The 19,011-nt window shown below is 39.7% G+C and overlaps 3 protein-coding genes across 3 annotated transcripts in view; all 3 read right to left on the minus strand.

The window, feature by feature from the left end:
* The window catches only part of LOC111650285 (vesicular glutamate transporter 1-like), a 13,056-nt gene extending 11,312 nt beyond the window's left edge, over positions 1–1,744 (minus strand). The window contains exon 1 of the mRNA XM_023400166.2: positions 1,239–1,744. Within this exon, the coding sequence (XP_023255934.1) occupies positions 1,239–1,300 (62 nt within the window). The 5' untranslated portion in view covers positions 1,301–1,744. The remainder of the gene's footprint in view (positions 1–1,238) is intronic.
* A 1,245-nt stretch (positions 1,745–2,989) lies between these two features.
* LOC147819553 (uncharacterized) lies at positions 2,990–5,443 on the minus strand. Its single transcript, XM_087172275.1, has 4 exons — positions 5,374–5,443; positions 4,783–4,986; positions 4,460–4,609; positions 2,990–3,741 (listed from the first exon to the last, which is right to left on the minus strand). Exons 2-4 carry the CDS (start codon positions 4,973–4,975, stop codon positions 3,506–3,508), a joined length of 579 nt encoding a protein of 192 aa, XP_087028401.1. The 5' UTR covers positions 4,976–4,986; positions 5,374–5,443; the 3' UTR covers positions 2,990–3,505.
* Positions 5,444–7,522: 2,079 nt separating this feature from the next.
* LOC111650281 (sodium-dependent neutral amino acid transporter B(0)AT2-like) lies at positions 7,523–17,542 on the minus strand. Its single transcript, XM_023400151.2, has 12 exons — positions 17,217–17,542; positions 16,072–16,276; positions 15,284–15,441; positions 14,054–14,174; positions 13,758–13,933; positions 12,379–12,489; positions 12,045–12,286; positions 11,455–11,638; positions 11,154–11,355; positions 10,234–10,393; positions 9,961–10,123; positions 7,523–9,609 (listed from the first exon to the last, which is right to left on the minus strand). The coding sequence occupies exons 2-12, from the start codon at positions 16,274–16,276 to the stop codon at positions 9,361–9,363; spliced, it is 1,971 nt and encodes a 656-aa protein (XP_023255919.1). The 5' UTR covers positions 17,217–17,542; the 3' UTR covers positions 7,523–9,360.
* Positions 17,543–19,011: the final 1,469 nt, after the last annotated feature.

Raw genomic sequence — 19,011 nt, forward strand, 5'->3', positions numbered from 1 at the left:
GGGGACACTATGACGAGCTATCGGGCTACTTAGGTGGAGGGAGAGATGTGGCCAAGGTGTACGGCCTGCAGGGATTTACATGGGCCGACAGCTTGGACGAGCAGAGGCTATTTCTGGAGAGGATTTAAGTGTTTAGACGCTACATCAAATCCCGACAGAGGGGAAGGGGAGTCCATCAATACCTTCCTGCTTTCAGATAGCCATCACTGGCCAGACTCCTGATTACCCCACACACCTTTTCTCAGCTGTGCAAGGTGTGTCACGCGATTTTTTAATTTTTTTTTTGCAGCTTTCAGATTAAATGTGTGGAAGCTGTCGAAAAGTCACACAGGATTTCTTTGTGCAGGTCTGAAATACCATCATGTCAAAAAAAGTGTCAGATTTCCTGCCACATCCCGAGTTTGATCCACGTCCCCAGTCCATCACCACGTCTGCTTGCTCTGTAAATATCTGCCCCACACTCCGAAGGAGCCTTTACTAGAGTGAGGGTTACTGAAAGTCGTCCTAAGCTTACTGTCACATAGTGGCAGGGGTGTCAGAACAACAGGCCGCAGAGAGAAACCTCACAGGCCTATCACACACAGTCATCACGCTATCAAACATACTGTGTGTATGTTAGAAACTGAAACACGTTGCTTGATTGCTCAAACAGGGAGCTCCAGATAAACAGCCACATAAAGGTGGAGGCTTCTGCAGTTTGACAATGGGACAGCACTGCAAAGAAATGAATCTGGTTATTGATCCAACGCTTCATCTTACACTGATAGAGCAGTTTAGGTCTGAAATGAAACTTAATTCTGTTTTTGTGCCTCAGAAGCAAAAGAGGATAACTCACTTATCTCTGCACGTGAAACAGACTAATTTTAGGTTTCATTTTGTGCGCTCAGACAAAGTATTTGTAACTTTTTGTATCTGCTATGTAAAGACTGCAGTTGCATATAAAGTGATAAATTATGTATGCCCGTTTCTTATGAGATAGATTCAGCAGCCTATAGAGAGACAGATGTGCCAGGTCACCCAACCCTACACTAATCATGTTGATCTGTAAAGGAGTCCTTTGTTTCTCTTTCAATTTAAAATCACATTTATATGTAAACACTGCCCCCATCAGTGGCCTTGATGGAAAAAGATGATCTTTCTTTTTTTTCTTTTCTTTTTTTTTTTTTACTCAAAAGGGAAATTAAGCCTGCGTTTCAACATTTTCTGGTTGTAATGGGTCCCAGAGGAACTTTACATACCCGTATATTTTCCCCAGAGTCTTGGCTGCCACGGCCTTAAACCTGTCCGGCCGGATCTCCATCCTCACGACTCCAGGATCCGACCAATGTGCAGTGTTTGCGCGCTCCCGCCTGAGCGCACAGCCTTCTCCTCTGCTCCCTCCGCCTCGTCTTTCTCACTCACACATAAAAAAATAAAAAAAAACTAATTTTACTTGATTACCGGACTCCCTTAACCCCGCAGGTTCCTGTGCAGCGGAATCTGTTGCCAGCGACGCGGATTTTCCAGAGATTTAACTTGCTTCAACCTCCTTTATGTAAAATGAACTGAACAAACATTGTCAGTTCCACTTTGTTAGAGTCCTTAATGTCCAAGTGAACTTCTTCACACCCGGCGGTGTCCGGTAAGGTTCGCAGGGAGCTGGATGCAACTTTCGACAGGATTCATGGCCAAACGGTGTCTCTGGCCGTGGTCCTGAAACCAGATTACTGCTGCCTGCGCGCTAATCTCTCCAAGTCTGTGTAGTGAGTGGAAGGTAGCATGTCACTTCCTTCCCCGCAGCCCCGGCGTTTTAAGCACTGACTATCCAAGCAGAGGCTATTCTTGGACCACAGACGCCTTGAATGGAGAGAATTAGAGTAAACACTGTCCGATCGAAGCATTTAACAGAGTTCCCAGGTATTTGTAACACGGGAGGGGCAGGCTGCTCCCAGGACGTTGGGAATGATTGGACTGCAAATTATTTGCGCTTTTTTGAGCAAAAAAGGAAAAAAAAAAAGGAAAGAAAGAAAAAAAAGAAAGAAACTAAATATCCACACCAAAAGATTATGTTAGTTCAATAGTAAAAAAAAATATATCTAAAAATCTAAAATCTTAGAAATGGGTCTTATTGTGCTTGTCTTTGCATCTCCTCATAAGGCATCATTACTGCAACTCTATCAGTATGTAATAAATAACTTCTCAGTACCCTGAATGCATTAAAGGTATTTTGGAATATGTGACTTTTGGCACATGAAAATTAGTAAGAAATCTGGAGTGGCAGAACTTATAGTAAATCAAGTGATGGGGCCTTTAGATACACTGATACTCGCTGAAAACATTTTAACATGCCACAGTAATCACATGTGAAAATAATTACATCAATAATGTCTTAATTCAGTTTTGCTGCTTGAGTTTCAGGGTCCTGGTATGTTGTGCATGTTGGCTCACTGTCACACTGTTGTGGCTTACTGAGACACAACAATACTACAGAGCCATCATTAATGTGATTAGTAGCTAACACCTGTGCTTTTCCCTCAGGTCAAAATGTCCGCTGTGAAAAAGAGCCTGTAACTGCTGAACGGCTGATTTGATGAAAATCCCGTCAAATTAACTTGGTATTTCTTCGTGGTGTAAAATCACAGTCACCGCATGTCTCATCCAAACAGGTGAACGTGAAGGGAAAGCTAGAAACATAAAGCGATGTTTTGGACATACATTGGTTTGTTTTTGTTAAATCGGTGTAGGAACTTGGGCAGAACCTAGGTGTATAAAACCACTGCAGGGTTTTATTTTTAGCAGCACAGGCATCTGTCTAAAGAGGAACAAACACAGATCAAAGACTGACAGAGTCTTTTTGATAACAGCCGCTTCCTGAAATTCTCAGACAAAACAGTTATTTTCAACCCTCAGAAGGAATGACTCCATACCTTTGTCTGGGATTTTGCCCTTGGAGTGTGTGTTTTGCTTGAAAAATCAGTTACACTTCAACTTAACTATGAGACTGTTAGTATTGAGCATTAGGAGTTGGAATGAGCATTTATTTCGTCACTGGACTGTTTATTTTGTGGTACCACACTGGACGACTACTGAGAGGATGGACAGTACTGGATAAAGTGCAGAGAATATCTGGTTCATATTGTTACTGTAAAAACATACAGCACAAAATACTACAGCTCATACATATAGTTGTGATACACAGGCAAATATTTAGGGCAGATTTGTGGCAAACTATGGTGTTTATGGGCAGTGAGAGGCCTATGGGTCAGGAGGTCTCGTCTCTTCTTTTTGCGTTTTCCTATTGGTCTCAAACCTCCACTGGGTAAGGTTGTATGTTTGAACCCATTCCCCAGGTTTGAAACTCATGCATTGTTTTCATAAGAAAACATTTTCAGCATCATTTGCCCCACAAAGATTAAAAATGTGTCTAACGTGTACAGATAATGATAAACAACGTGTACATTCAAATAGCAACTACTTCTTCTTAACGTCATTCAAAGGTGTCAGACTGCTTACTAAGCTTTGTGTATCAGATACAGCTCTTCTCCAGATCCTTAGCTGATATAGTTCTCAGAGAGTGAGAGGAGAGGAAGAGGGGAGGGAAGGGCATGGCAGAGGGAGGGGGGGACAGGCTGGGTGGGACAGAGATGATGGATGGAGTGTCCGAGAGCGAGCCGTAACCAGCTCTCCGCACATCTACTGCACTGGAGTCAACAGAGGCGTGAAAAAACACAGGCGGAGGGTCCATTGGGTCTGTGGTCAAATCTGCAGACAGAGATAGAAGAAAATTCATTCATTTTTCCTGTCAATCCAAATGTTTTTGTTTAAATATTAGCTCACAGGAGAGAGCACAAGACATCAGTCATGCCTCTGTACATATATTCGATATCTACTGTATATACACATTTGCTGTTGTATTATTTACACCATGCAACATCATTTATTAGTGCCTCCAAATGGAAGCAAGCAGGAAGTGCTTCGGTAGTGAGAAGTCATGTTGCACAGTGCCAATAAGCGAAGCATAGCATGCTCATGTTTAATAACCCAACAGGGCCTGTGTTGCTTTTCAACAAATGATACCCAAGAGACAGGAGGGGAAAAAGCTGAAACGCTGATGAGTCCAGAGACAGTTTATATTCAGGGCTGAACGATACAAAATAAAAAATCATAATACAATTATTTTGACAGATATTGCAATTGTGATAGTCAAGGTTTTAGTGGCAGTGGTAATTTTTGCATTTCATTTTTACTGAAAAAATATAAAAATGATGATGATGTGATTTTTGCCCATAGCTATAATTTTTCAGTTTTGTTTCGGTTGATAATTCTCTCTGCTGTAGTGCCGATTAGTCGGGCAGACATACGTGTTTTTACATGTACATAAAAGTACAGGTTTCCACCAGTCCCTTCAAGCAATGCATTTTGGTACCACACAGCTGCAGTAATAACAAGTTAACAAATTAATAAAAATCTGTTAATCTACCTGGGTCATTGTTAAGCTGGGTGTGCAGGTACTGCTGTTTGGTGTAGAACTTGTTGTAGATACAGTAAACTGCACCCATCAGAGTGAAGGTTCCCATGGCTGCAGCGATGAACAGACCTACTTTGGCATTATCTTTGTCAACATGGCTGTCTGTGCAGGCACGAACACATGACAAAGAGTTAGGCTCCACATTCATGTTGGAAAAATCAGCTGCCTTCACAAGTTGTAACTTGGTGTAGTTCACGAGTATCTTCATGCAACATCTCTGTTATTGAGTTCTTTCTAAGATTAACACTGTGCAGGATGCATGTGAATAGACTTACATGTCCGCATTGCATTTAAGTGAGTGGTTTCCTGTTTGCTAAGAAGGTCCCTTATGTGTGCTGGAGGAGGAGGTGCTGCTGCCGGAGCCTGATGGGCGTTGATCTCCTGCTCAGACTGCAGGGTGCTCTGGGAGCTGCTCAGTGGAAACACCAGCAGCAGGCACAGAGCTGCCAGGCCCGCCATGTGGATCATCCACGGGTACACTTACAAATCAAAAATAAGTTAGTTGTAAGAATATAATCAATGAAACCAAAACAAAAAATATCTGTACTAAACTTGACGTATTTTGAAAGTAAGCATAAATACACTTTCTCCTGTTTGTTAACAGGACCGATAAGGAACTTACTGTAGTCACCGTAAATGGATATTATATAAAATATTATATTTTCAGAACAATATAGTTATTGTTCTTCATACTGTATCGTCATAAGTTTCCAGATGAATGTGGTAAACCTCACCTGGTCCTGCTCTAAAAAGAGGCCTCTGAAACCATTAATCAACCTCCCCATCTTACACAAACACACATACATTCATTTTAATGTCATTTCAAACTTAGAACATTTGAAATAAATTTTGTCAATTGTGTTTACCTGAGGTCGAAGCGAGGATGTCGTCTTTCTCTCTGCCGGGTGTTGGTCCTCTGCTCTCTGCCTCTGGCTGACTGAAGTGATACTGCATCCAAGACAACTAAACTCCCCAGACACATAATATTTCCAAGGGGACACCTGTGAGTTAGTCTTCCACACAATCATACGCGTCGAAGAAGGTGACTTACACAAGTGCTGTGTTTAGCCAAAGGACAAAGGGGAAAGGCTTTCCTTTAGCATGTTCTGCCCTGGCACCATGTTTTGAAAGCTTTTCAAATTTGACCTTGAATTTGTAGTTATACCTAAGCCAGTGAAATCAGTGTTTTCATTTAGGTCTTTTAAAAGACAATAAAAGTTGTTATATGAGAAGAAAGAGCCACCCAACATATAAATGACAAACCAAACAGGAGTGTAATGTTCACACCACCTATTGTCTTCAGCAGAGTGATGCTCTGACACAAGTGCAGCAGAGCTCCCTACTGACACATAAATGTACTGCTTCAATGTCATGCATCTGGCTTACAGGCCACATCTAAAGCAGAGTGCACGTGATATGAAGTTCAAACAACTATTATGCCAAAAAAATAAATAAATAAATCTAATCCTAAAGATAATATCTAAGATCTTTTAAATGTAACTGTAGAATAACACAACACAGTTACCAGGAGGATTGTCTGGTCAAATATATCAAACATAATTCTAAGTAATTCATACTATACTAAAACAAGTATTCCAAAATAATTACATATGTATACAATTAATTATATTCCACTCTACTCTTCGTTGTCCAATCTTAATGGACAATCTGATCTGGAGACATTGTTTAGACACTGTAACAGTCTGATATTTGATCCTCTACGTTGGCCAGTTTGAAGCATGTTTGAGTAAAGGCAGCGTGTGCTCCATTCCCGGAGTCTGCAAGGACACTCAAACTGTTCAAGGACTGAGAGATATGAAAGAAAAACAAAGAAATGCACAAATTGTTCACAGTATCAAAAGAGGTTTTAAAGCTAAAGCTAAAGCTACAATAGGTCAGTGGCTTAGGTTTTGATAGCCTTGAACATTATATTTCCGGCCACCTGCACTTGTTCCACAAACACTTCTAAAGACACATTAAGACTCAAACTAAAACCTGCCTCCAGCCAGCAAGAGCTGGTGTGGCTTAGAAATATTTCCTGATCAGGCAGATCCTGTTACAACCTGCACAATCACAAGTCGGTAAGAAAAACAAACTATGTTGCTGTTACATGTCGTTGAACAGCTGCTCAGATGATTACCTTGGCGGAGGCCTTGATATGTTTCAACTTTCCCAGGCAGATAATGGTGCAGATGCGCAGCAGCACACAGCAGGTGATGGGAGTGTGTGTTGGTGGGGAACATGATTGCAGAAACGCTCTTTACCCCTTAAAAAACTGCCCTTGCATCTGGGCTTTTAAGTAATTGATGGACCTAGCAAATGCTTCAATGGACACGCCCTGTGAGAAATACTGGAAAAGTGTCCTTTCCAAAGTGAATGTGTGTAAGTTCACGCTCAGTAAGCCTCGACTAGTTAATGGAAAGAAGACATCACTATCTGAGCAGATTTGTCAACAGAATATGAAGGACATCCAGTCAGTATCTGACTTATGGTATTTGTTGCTTTTCTTGACAGCAATGAAAGAGTTGAAGTTGGCTTCCTACATCCATTTTTAAGGCACATGTGGATAAATTTTTCTGCCTCTCATCCCAGGAGTCACTTACACCTTATTGATACTTGCTTAATTTCTGCTTTGGAGCTGGCCTTTAAAAATCATCAATGCTGACATTAACACTGTCTGCCTAACTTTTATTCATTCCAAACTCTGAACTGAAAGTACAAACATCAACCAGCCTTATTTCAGAAGTAAAAAGGTAAGGCAACAAGTCTACAGTATGTTACAACAGTTCCTGCGGTTATGGGTTCACCAGTACTTAGAACGCAAAGTATTTCTCAAGTATTTCCTTTGCACAACTGTAATACATGCTTGCAAAACAGCATTTTTATTTGGATGTTCATTTATGCCATGTTTTTAAAAAATATAAATCATGAAAACTGTCTAACAAGTCAGTCACGACTTTCTTGAACAATCTTATGAGTCAAGTTTAAGTAAAAGCTACATTTCAAACAAAAGGATTGTTTTAATACAGTATTTTGCTGTACTTTTTTTAATAAAAGAACGACAATATATTACATAGAAGTGGCATTATATTACATTTTCTTAAAAATTCATTTCATATAGACAAACTACATACACTATTGAAAAATGAGTCTGCCAAAAGAAATTTTTAAAATTATATGCTGGAATGCTTTTAACATTTGTTCAATCAGCCTCATTAAATCTGAAGGCACTTAGGGTCAATAAAGTTACATTCAGCAGCATTAAAGTTCATGAGGTCAATTCATTTGGATAGTAACCCACTGAGAATGTAAAAAAACCAACACCTTTAACTTCAGAAAAATGGCTACTGCAAACAGAAGAAGATGATGATCAAGGACTTAAGTGTACAAAATAGTTCTCAAAAATCATCACATCAATTACATGACATGTATTAATAGTTACATCTTAGGTAAAGGAGTACTTTGCCCGGTCAGAGACTTTGTATAGCCCTTTGAAATAAACATGCACCTAGTTTCCTCCTAAACCCGAGCTTAAAAAACTAAGACAAAACAATGCTTCATGCAAATTTGATGTAAAAACTGACGTACAAATTGATATACAAATTTCTATAACATCTGTTCTTGAAGACTTTTCCCATGTACTATATACATATTTACATTACAACTTTGACTTTCCCCTCAGTGTGTGTACCATGCTGTCACTTGATCAACCGGTTCAGCAAAAACAAAAAAAACCAGGCTGCAGGTTGCCAACAGCCCTTGTTCCTGTATTCATTACAACAGATGATTTTTTTGTTGCTGAAGTTTGATGTCACAGAAATGGACATGACAGAATGATAGAAATGTATTTTCAGAGTCGAATTTTAAACTTTTACCAATACCGAGACAACAGTGATGTTAAAATGACAATCACTGTAAAACAAAGCCAGAAATTTCATACTCATATACTGTACATCAGCTGTTTGATTTCAAGTTGAACAGAGAATGTTCACATACATGTGTAGTGTGAAATGTGTAGATACACAATTTGCCTGAATACATATAGTACCTGTGACCTGAAACTGTAGAATCTACAGTGACTCAGGAGTCAGTGGTGTTGAGCTGTAAACGTTGTTAATGGCCTCTGTGTTGTAAATAGCATTAATACTGTACCTAATAGCTGTACTTCATTTCAACATACCTGAATTTCCCCTTTCCTGGTGTAACAGTCTCACAAACCTTTTGTAACAAGTTCTGTCTATAACAAAATGAGGAGCAAAAGGTTGCTGGTTTAGGAATTTTTGGGGATATTTACTGTCAAAGTAGTATGTATCAATTCTTGAAATGATGAGGTACATCTCACACGTGAGTGTTTTTATAAAGGTGAAAAAAAAAGTCATCATTATTGTAGATAAATGTACAAGTGAACTATTTATACAAAAAAAAAATGCAGGAACGTGTTTATGTGATGTCCAAGGCTTATACTGAAAACTAAAACATTGGGACAACAACCCTAAAAATCAGCAGTTGTTGGAAATTCAACCTTTTAGTCATCATATGGCAATATATTATTTGTTCCATATTTTCTATATTACACACTTTTCAAAAGTTGGTAGACTGGTTGGAACAGTAGTATTTAAAAAAAAAAAAAAAAGTAATATCATGTGGATATGTTTGGACTTCATTTACATATAAAAAAAAGTTTTTAAATATTAAAAAAATTGAACCTTTCGGTATATACTGCATTTGCTCTCTGTGCCATATCGCCACAAAAGAGGGAGACGCAATTAAATTGTCCTTTAAAATGGCAAAGTTAAATTTTGACTGGGTACTGCAGGTTCATTTCCCACATTGTAATATCACAAGTTCAGCGTTTAGGAAAAAGAAGCAAAGGTCCTGCTCCTTTGTTCGACTTCTGTCATTTCAGTCACGGGAGTGTCACACTTGTCATCTGTGCTTACCATGCTGTATTCACCATTCTCTGTATCTCTGGATATTTTCTTTGTCGTTTCCTTCAGAACAGCGTGGACCAAGGCCACTGGGACGGGCATCATGGCAATTATGATCAGTAAAGCCAGAACAGCCAGAGCCCAGCCAGGGTACGGCAGGTGTTCCTCAGAGGCCTGAGGAAAAAAGAAAAAAAGAAAAAATTTAATCACTCAACAACTTAAAGAACCACAACTTATAACTACTCTGCTTTGCATATTCAATGTGAACTGAGAAAAACCTATATCTTTGAATAATTAGGTGTGAAGAGAGTCTCTTAGCAAGAGACAGCTTGCTATACCATCATGTTGTTTACATGCAGACAAAAACAGTGGCTCCACTGCCTAAAGCTGCTGTTGTTTAAGATATCTGAGAAAAATAAACAAACCCCACAAACAGAAACATGCATGCAACAATTCAACATCCCATATCAAATAGCAATATTTTTTATGCGACTAGGGAGCGTTTTTTAATATAATTATCCATACCATTGCTTGGTTCCATGCCATGTAAGTGGGTCTTTTGATGAACATGCGAATGGTGGTGGCTCCCAGCAACCCCAGCATAGAAAGCAGGCAAACATATTTCCAAAGGTACTTGTACACCACACTGGGGCGCCAGCCCAGCATTGCCTCAATATCATCAAGGAACCTTCAGAAACAGAGAGTGGTAGACTTTCAGAGACTGAGTGAACTTAAACGATCAGTTTAAATTCACATGGAATTTAAGTCAATTACCCACAGTCTGAAAATAGACCTAACCTGTCTGCTCCATATAGCCAGGACACACTGAAGGTCTCAAACACCACCACAATAATGAGGGGCAGAGTGGCAGAGTAATCATCGAACATCATCACAAAGTAGTTCCCACAGCGCTGGGTGAAGAGCAGGCCAATCAGAAAGCCTATGATGCAGCTGAAAACTAAAACAGAACAGACATGTCAGAGAAAACACAACTTCTTTAAGGAAACAATATGCAATCAAGAGGGGCAAATCGGGCTGGGGGGAAATCCTGTTTAGTGTCAGCTCAATGCCATGTAACTTATATATATATATATATATATATATATAAAAATGGTACTCTGTTCTTTTTATTTTTTAAGAGAAAAAAATAACAAATTAAGATTTACATTGCTTCACTTTTTTTTTTATATGCACTGTATATAGCAAACTGCAACAGCATTGTTTTGAACAAATCACTTATGGTTACTTTTAATCATTAACTCATGTCCGTATAAATTAGTTAACTCTGTATGTGGGCTCCAGGCTGCTAGCATACATAAAATACCAAGGGCAATGACAGATGAACCATGAGGTAGCCGGTTGAAAACTTTCAATTATTCCCCCTGTATATGATGGACGCAAGATAAATTATGTGGCAATAATAAATAGGAAATCTACTTTCTTAATTTCTCCAATACAGAGAGGACAACCGATAATGTCACTGGGTTAACAATGTACTGGGTTTGGGTCTTCATATCTACAGGGTAGTAGTGTTCAGCAGCACATACTGGGCAACATAAAATTGACTGACATCTTGATAAAGACAGTGTTTATGTTTGCTGTCTAATTACTGAAGTGCAGAATCACTTGTAACCAACACTACTCTGCCTTCAGTCATGTCAGTAATATGATGTTGAGACTTGCATGGGTAAAGGAATAATGATGGAACAGGTGTTTACTTGTGAGTTTGGTCTTGTTGTTGGCCAGAGTTTTGAAGCGGTCAGTGAGCGGGGCGAGGATGCCCTCCATGGTGCCAAACATGGTGCTGAGTCCCAAGTTGAGCAACATGAGGAAGAAGAGTGCTGACCAGAAAGGGCTGCCAGGCAGAAGTGACATGGCCTCTGTGAAGGCAATAAAAGCTAGGCCTGTACCCTCCACACCCTGAACACAAACAAGAGTGCCAGCTTTAGTTTATAGGTACAGCAAACAAAATACGCTAGTTTTTTTTTTTTTACATTAGTCCAAAAAGTCAGTCTTTACCTTCTGCATCTCTTGTTCTAGGTCACAGTCCGTTAAATTGCCAGGGACATTATTTCCATGTTCTTTAAACCAGGCCCTGTAGCGCTGTACATGCACAGAACTGGGAATAGAGTAGTTGAAGTTTGGCATCAGGTTTTCATCCACATGGCCGCTGTGAAACTGCTCCGATAGCTCATTCATATTTCTGAGAACAAGACAAAAGAATATACAATCATAACATATATATTCAATAAGATATATTACTTCCTCATGTTGTGTAAAAATCTGATCAGACACTGACAAGGAGGGCTGCAAAATTAATCGAAATATTATCAAAAATCCCAATATGGCCCACTGCAACATCCAAATCGAAGGAGCTGAAATTTTATGATAACATGCGATAAATGAAGCATTGTGCTACAGAGACGCCCTGCCTACAAATTATATTCTGCAGACAAACGGGAACATGCTCGTTTAGCACAGGCCCCACCGAAAATCACATCGTCATCATATTTATATTTTTTTTCATTGAAAGTGAAATGCAAAAATTACCTTTTTTGTTACACAATGTTCAGCCCTACTGACATGATATAACATATCAAACAACATACCTGACTACACATTCCATGACTTTGCCTTTGGCGCGGAAGCCGAGCACAGCAAACACCACCAGAGTGGCCAGCACAGATGTGAGGAAGTTTATAGCAGAGACAGTGAAGGCATCCCGGTGGCAGTTGTTATTCTTGGGATTATAGGACGAGTAGGCAATAATGGAGCCGAAGCCAAGACCCAGGGCAAAGAAAACCTGTGTGGCTGCCTGCCGCCACACCTGCAAGTCTGCCCAAATTTCCAACTAGAAATGAACAGAGGGAACAACAGGTGAATCGGGGAAATATACACATCTGCCTGACTTCTCTACACTCAAAACATTTTATCTGTAGATACCTTTGGGTAGAACATGAAGGATATTCCCTCTAAGGCCCCATCCAGCATGAGTCCTCGGACAAGGAAGCAGATCAGAACAACGTAGGGGAAGATGGAGGAGAAATACATCACCTAAGTGAAAAAGAAACAATTACATTGACAAATTCAAACAGCATTGCCAGAGGAAGTCAGTTATTTGGTTGCCTGAGCACACAGGCACTTTGCGTTAAAAAAGGTACAACTCTTCTAAAGTGACTCCGTATCTGCTTTTACAAATTATTTAATAAATGCACTAATTTCTACAAATGTTATTCTTTCTTGTTAACATGCTTTGATCCAGACTCTTTTCCTTAAATTCCTTATGTTTATGTAAACTGTCTTTTAGTTAGTTCCCTGCTGAATCCTATTAATTTTACTGCTGAATTAACCCATTTTCCCCAGAGATGACGATTGTTTCACCATATCTTTAATGTAAGCCTGCTGCTTGTTACATAATGAACATATGGTCCTTGTAATCAAGAAGCCAGGTGCTTAAGTCAGTAATTACGTGAAACACCTGATGTCAGCCTGAGTGGGATTAGACCTCACCTTAGATGTTGGCTATAACATAAAACGATGCTAATGACTTCCACTCGAGCGAGGATAGATCTTGATAGAACATTAGGAAATCACTGTGCCAAATGCTGTGCTGTTCATTACAGTGTATAACCCTACTAAGACTGGATTGGCTGATATGTGTTATTTACAAATCTCCCAATACTTCATCACATAAAGTGGATTTTACCATTTGAAGTTGGTCAACACTTAAGCCACACATTCCAGAGATTCCATGACCCACAGTAACCCCGAAAGCCCAACGCATGAATGCGATTTGACCAAACAACGTAAGAAGACATGCAATTTTGTTGGTAAGTCAGTGATTTTCAGCACGTAAAATTAAGGGCTTCTCTTCACATTTTAGTTATTTAATGCTCAGTCTTGTGCTCAGCTGCTTCCAAAGACAACACTGTCAGAGTAATCAAAATTAACCTTTTGCCAATGTGCTGTATAAAAATAATTTAACACTTATCCTAGAAATATCACACTAACCTTTCTCAGCACTATTCCAAAAGGCACACACAAGTTTGTTCAGCAAATGTGAACCATCCCAGTTCCACATGCATTTCACAGTGCAGATAAACAGACTTATATCAGTCATTTAAAACTGTGAGGCTTGTAGTGGTAGCTCATCTAGTAACTGACTGAAAAGCACTTCACCAGTAATTCCAGTGTTTAAAGCTGATAACCTACTGAAATGTCAGAGCCGTTAAACATTAACCAAAATACCACTTTTATGGCACAGCTTCCTTAATAATAAAACCAACACTGTGAAAAGCCATGTGCCACACCAGATCAGTTACCTTGACAGAGGTCTTGATACCCTTGAACATTCCCAGGCACACGATGGTCCAGGCCGCCAGAAGACAGCAGACGATGTAAGGATTGAAAGAGCCCGTGTCATCAATTGAGTCTGTGATATTCAAAGCTTTGCGGTACCAGAAATACGATGTGGGGGAGCTCTTTTCACATTCTTTTACTGTTGTAAAAAGAAAAAAAAAATCATCTAGTAGTCTTACATGTAACACACAGCCAATACATTAACAATGTAATACTGCTCATGTCTTGTCAGCATTGAACCTTTATGCTGAGTGTTTACCTGTTAAATTCCCCTGTTCTGGACACTGGTTCCAAGGTAGAGGGTGCTGGAACGAGTTCCCAAGATAGAAAAGACTCCAGGCAAGGATCACATTGTAGTAGAGAGCCACAAAGAAACACACCTGAAAACATTTGTGAACAAGATATAAGATAAGAAGATATGACAGATATAAGATAAGATATAAGATATAACTTTGTCAAGAATAGCTATGGAAGTGTCACAAAAAGAAGGACAATTAAAGCAAGTGCTTCTCTCTACAGCTGCAGTTGTGTTCTAATGTTAGTGATTGAGTTCAGGGTAAATGCTTCAGTTAGGGCTGCCTGCACTTTGTAAAAATCGAGTTATTACAACATGTGCAAAAAGGTTATTTAAGATAAAAAGCAAAGTGGATAATACCTGGCTATATGAACCACCTTGAGTCACAACAGTCTTGTGAACTGTGATGTGAATAATTACAGGCTGTGGGGACCTGCCGCAGTTTACAGGACTGTGATGACTCAGGATGGTTAGCTGATGCTGGCTATCTCGTAGTTAATGACTGAAACAAGACTGCACACTGATCTAAGCTCTATTTGCATTTGTGGAAGAGATATTTTCTCCAGCTACAAGGTGTGAGGCCGTGGAAGTCTGGTGAACAGTGTGTGGATTCTATTTTACTCAGTCTGTTCCTGTCAGGAGCTAACACCTCCTAAGTGGAGCGGGTTTTTATTATTCTTGCCTTTTTTACCTAAAAAAATATATAGATTAATCATGTTTTAGTCATTGAATCTGCACTTTACACAATTTTATATTCAAGCAAACAACACCGCTCACATGTTGAATGTAGAATAAATGAAAGTTCCCAGGCAAATTGTGAGAAACGCTTAATGGAACATTGGTATTTACCTGATGTAATTGAATGATCAATAATCAATTCTGGACTTTGTGAATCTAAGTTGAATTAGGAGATCGGTGCTGACATTTGCTTCATCACCATTTCTTGCTAATTGAACAACTGGCACCTCAACACAGCTCTGTCCAAACATTTTTATTAACTGGAAAAACACACCATTGCTCTTTTGCTCTACATAACCAATATACTTTTCTAGATGTTGGCAAAGGTGTTCTAGCAAAAAAGGCAAGTTTTGCTTGGAGTAGAAGTGCAAAACTCAAAATTACACCTGGAATGCATGCAACACCATATACTATGTCTTGGTAGATGGGTCAACCATATAGCAATTGTTATCTTACCACACAGCTGGAATAGCCGATCCCTGCGAGCCTGGGGGAAATGTACCTCCACACTCCGATGCTGCCTTGTCGAATGGCCTGACCGGCTGCCAGCTCCAGGAAGAACAAAGGAATGCCCACAACCAGCATGAGCATCACGTACAGGAGGAGAAAAGCTCCTGAGGAGAATAAGTTACAGCATTCAGTTAGCAAATAAACACCTCAATTTGATATGTCGAACAAAAATTATGTAAAGGAGAAGCAGATATTTCTTCAATCCCACACCAGCAGAATATTTAACCATTTTGATTACTGCTCTCTGCAATACTATGTTCTATTGAACATTTGTCTTACACATCATGTAGGGTAAGTAAGACAAGTATATAGTTCTCCAGGGTTTTTCTTAAATATAAAAAAAAAAAAAACAGAGACTATTTCATAAGCTGCTATTAGAAGACAAACTGACAGCAAAATTCACTAAAAGTACAAAATCAATCGTCATCTTGTCGCAGTGGAACCCAAAAATGTAAAAAACTTCTGAAACCAGATTGAGTCACTATTTTTCTGAGTTTACATCGTTTCCCCTGCCAACAGATATGAACCAGATGTTGGCGCATCAGACTTCAAAACAGCAGTATTAAGTGTTGTTAACAGATAGTGTATACATCTATACACAATGTTAAATGGTGTGCTGCCCAGATTCAGAGGCACACAGTTGGTAGTTAATGCATGGGCGTGCTGTTAAGCACTGTATTAATAGGTCTCCCTCGGGATCCCATCTAACATGGATGACAATAATAGATACTCACCTCCTCCATTCTGATGGCACAAATATGGAAACCTCCAGACATTGCCAAGCCCGACGCTGAATCCCACCTGAGCCAAAAAGTACTCTATTTTACTGTTCCATCCTGCTCGAGCTGGAGGCTCGGACGAGGCCTGCTGACTCTCCTCACCAGTGTAGCCGTTGACCTCTGTCTTGTCATCATCAGTTGGCAGGGGCTCCTTCTCCATCTAAGACAGGAGGGGACAAAAACAAAAGAAGGAAGAAAGATGAAATTACCCAGCTATCCTGTAGATTTTTAAAAACAGATTTATGAGGACTTTTAGGCAACTGAACAGTTGTTTCAGGTATGTTACACTGACACTGCAATGCAAGGATACTGTGCCACTGATTTACTTTAGAGGTGTGGTGTGTGTGTGTTCCTGTCATGGGTTAATTGGGGAGAGCTTGTCGAATTGGGAACAAAAGTTAAATCCACAACTTTTAAAATACTGATCTTGGGTCAGTGGTTAAGGTTAGAACAAGCGTAGGGTTAGTCTCCAGGAAATGAATGCAAGTCTATGTTATGTCCTGTAGCAATGTATGTGTGTGCAAACACTCACATTAGGTGCACCGTGCTAAAACGGATGTAGCACTGCAACAAAACCACTAAAGTTTTCATGTTTTTGTAGAAATTGTATAGGAGAGGCATGATTCAAATATATGGTTATTTGGGAGGCTGTTGTTGTGGTGCTGTTGGACTAAGTTATGCTGAAATTAGGGGGTTTTGTCCACCCCGTTTACATCAACTAGAATGTGACTCACAGGCAGCAAGGTTAGCAAGGGCTAATGAGTTAGACTAAGTTAGCTTTAGTCAAGTGTAAATGACAAACGGGCATCTGAATGTTCATATAAGTAGCCTGCTATCCCACCAAGTAGGTTATTACATTAATTGTATTCAACTGGTAACCCAGGTGTAAAATAATGATTAGCACATCTCCTAACATACTTCATATCATCACATCATTAACAGTCATAACAAAGGAAAAACGGTTGCAACATCTTGACGCTTTATCCCAAGTTAAACAAACCACTGAGCAACAACGTGGCACAGCGCAGTACAGATAGTCCGTCTTTGTCTGTACTCAAAGTAAACGCACAAAAAAGACGCTTAATACAAACCACACTAACCTGGACACCGACAAATGTCGTTAGGGAAGAGGTAGAGGAAACACTGGAGATGGCAGAAAACGGAGAATGTCGGCGATGATCGTTTCTTTTTAACCAGAGGAGGTAACGAGCACGTGTGGCAACGGTTTGGACTGTTAGTGTTGTCCACCACGTCGCGAGCTAAGTTACTCTTCTGTTTTTCAAATTAACACAACATACCAGATACTTTGACACCAACATTAATCTCTTTTAAAAAAGAAAAGAGATATACAAACAGATGCACATCAGTTGAATACAGTCATACTGTAACCGCCCGTGTGTTCTCGTTGTCCATTGGTGTAGTGGTGGGCTTGTTTCTTCCGCGTGATGCAATACAATAACCACAACGTTGCGTTTAGGGGCCGCAGTAAACCAGGATACCCACATTAGAGAATGACGTATCCTTCGTTTTCTATGAATCTGTCATAAAAATCATACACCAATTTTTTTCAACCATGATGAAGACACCATATCCTGGGGTTACCATTGGGTGACAAGATTCTACCAATGTGTAAGCACTTTTTCTAGGTGGAGCAAATTAAAGTAGATCTCAAATTTGCATATGTAATTTTCATCTTCAAAGACACTTGAGGAGTTAAAAGTATTAATATCCCCCTCTGAATTGTAAATATTAAGCAGTAGAAAATTGAAATATCCAAGCAAACTAGTATTACTTCAAAATTGTATTTGTACTCAAGTAAATGTACTTTCCACCACTGCTGTAATGTTGTCATGGAGGGGTTGCAAGTGCTGTTGACATCAGTATAAAGGCCAACTTAATTATTTGCAGCAATTAGCTAAATTTAAGTGATCTGCATGGTGTGGCGCACGCGCAAACACACACGCACACGCGCACACACACACGAGGAGCTGTGACTGCAGGATAAGTGTATACACCGATCCTGTTAAGATTTTATTTTCCAACACGTGAATGCATGATGCCAGATAAACATGCAGTTAACAATGCAAATGGGACCCCAGCAGTCTTTCACTATTTTGTGTTCATGGTTGTGCTCATTTGTGATGTAAAAGGAACAACTTCAAATCGTCACGTTGCCAAAGTGGATGAAGGAAAGTTGAAATGGTTCATCTACTTCGATACAACGCCCCGATTGTCAACACGTGGCAAATGAGCATTTCTCCATTTTTAACGTCACAGTTTTTGTTTACTGCTGTATAATTGGACATTTACACATTTCATGACATTCAAGCTGATGCAGTAGTCTGAGCCTCAGACATCAGACATGTTTTTTTTTTTTTTTTTTCCTTCAAGCCAACTGGAATAATTTTGTGTCCTAAAACTTAATTTAACAGCATTATATTCTGCTAACCTCGTCAAATTGACTGGTTTCTCTGTTTATCCTCTGTCTGGTGGTTTTGGCAGTGGCTGCTCTGACATACTCACACATACGCACGCCGTCTGCCACGTATGCCTGTTTTGTAGGCAAATAACAGTCTCCCAGCGCTACCGACTCAAACACTACAGTTTAATCTACGCGTTTGGGAATAGTGGCACAAACTTATAAATAACTGACAAATACCTTGTGGTATCAAAATAGCAGAGATTCTTGAAAAGAGTATCCAAATGTCCTTAAATCAATGTCAAGTGGGAACCTCGCGCTCTCTGCCTCTTCAACCTACTCCACCTATCTCCTCTGTTGGTGGAAGCTCAAAGCGAAACTTGGCTACCTATAAATAAGGACTGTGTTGTGAAATGTGACACCCCACTGTCCCATTTCTGTGAACACCATGTATGGACCATCCAACCCCCCCCACC

The sequence above is a fragment of the Seriola lalandi genome, unplaced genomic scaffold, assembly GCF_002814215.2.
Source record: "Seriola lalandi dorsalis isolate HSWRI2012SDOR001 ecotype SW California unplaced genomic scaffold, Sedor1 jcf7180002052132, whole genome shotgun sequence".
Classification (NCBI taxonomy): Eukaryota; Metazoa; Chordata; class Actinopteri; order Carangiformes; family Carangidae; genus Seriola; species Seriola lalandi.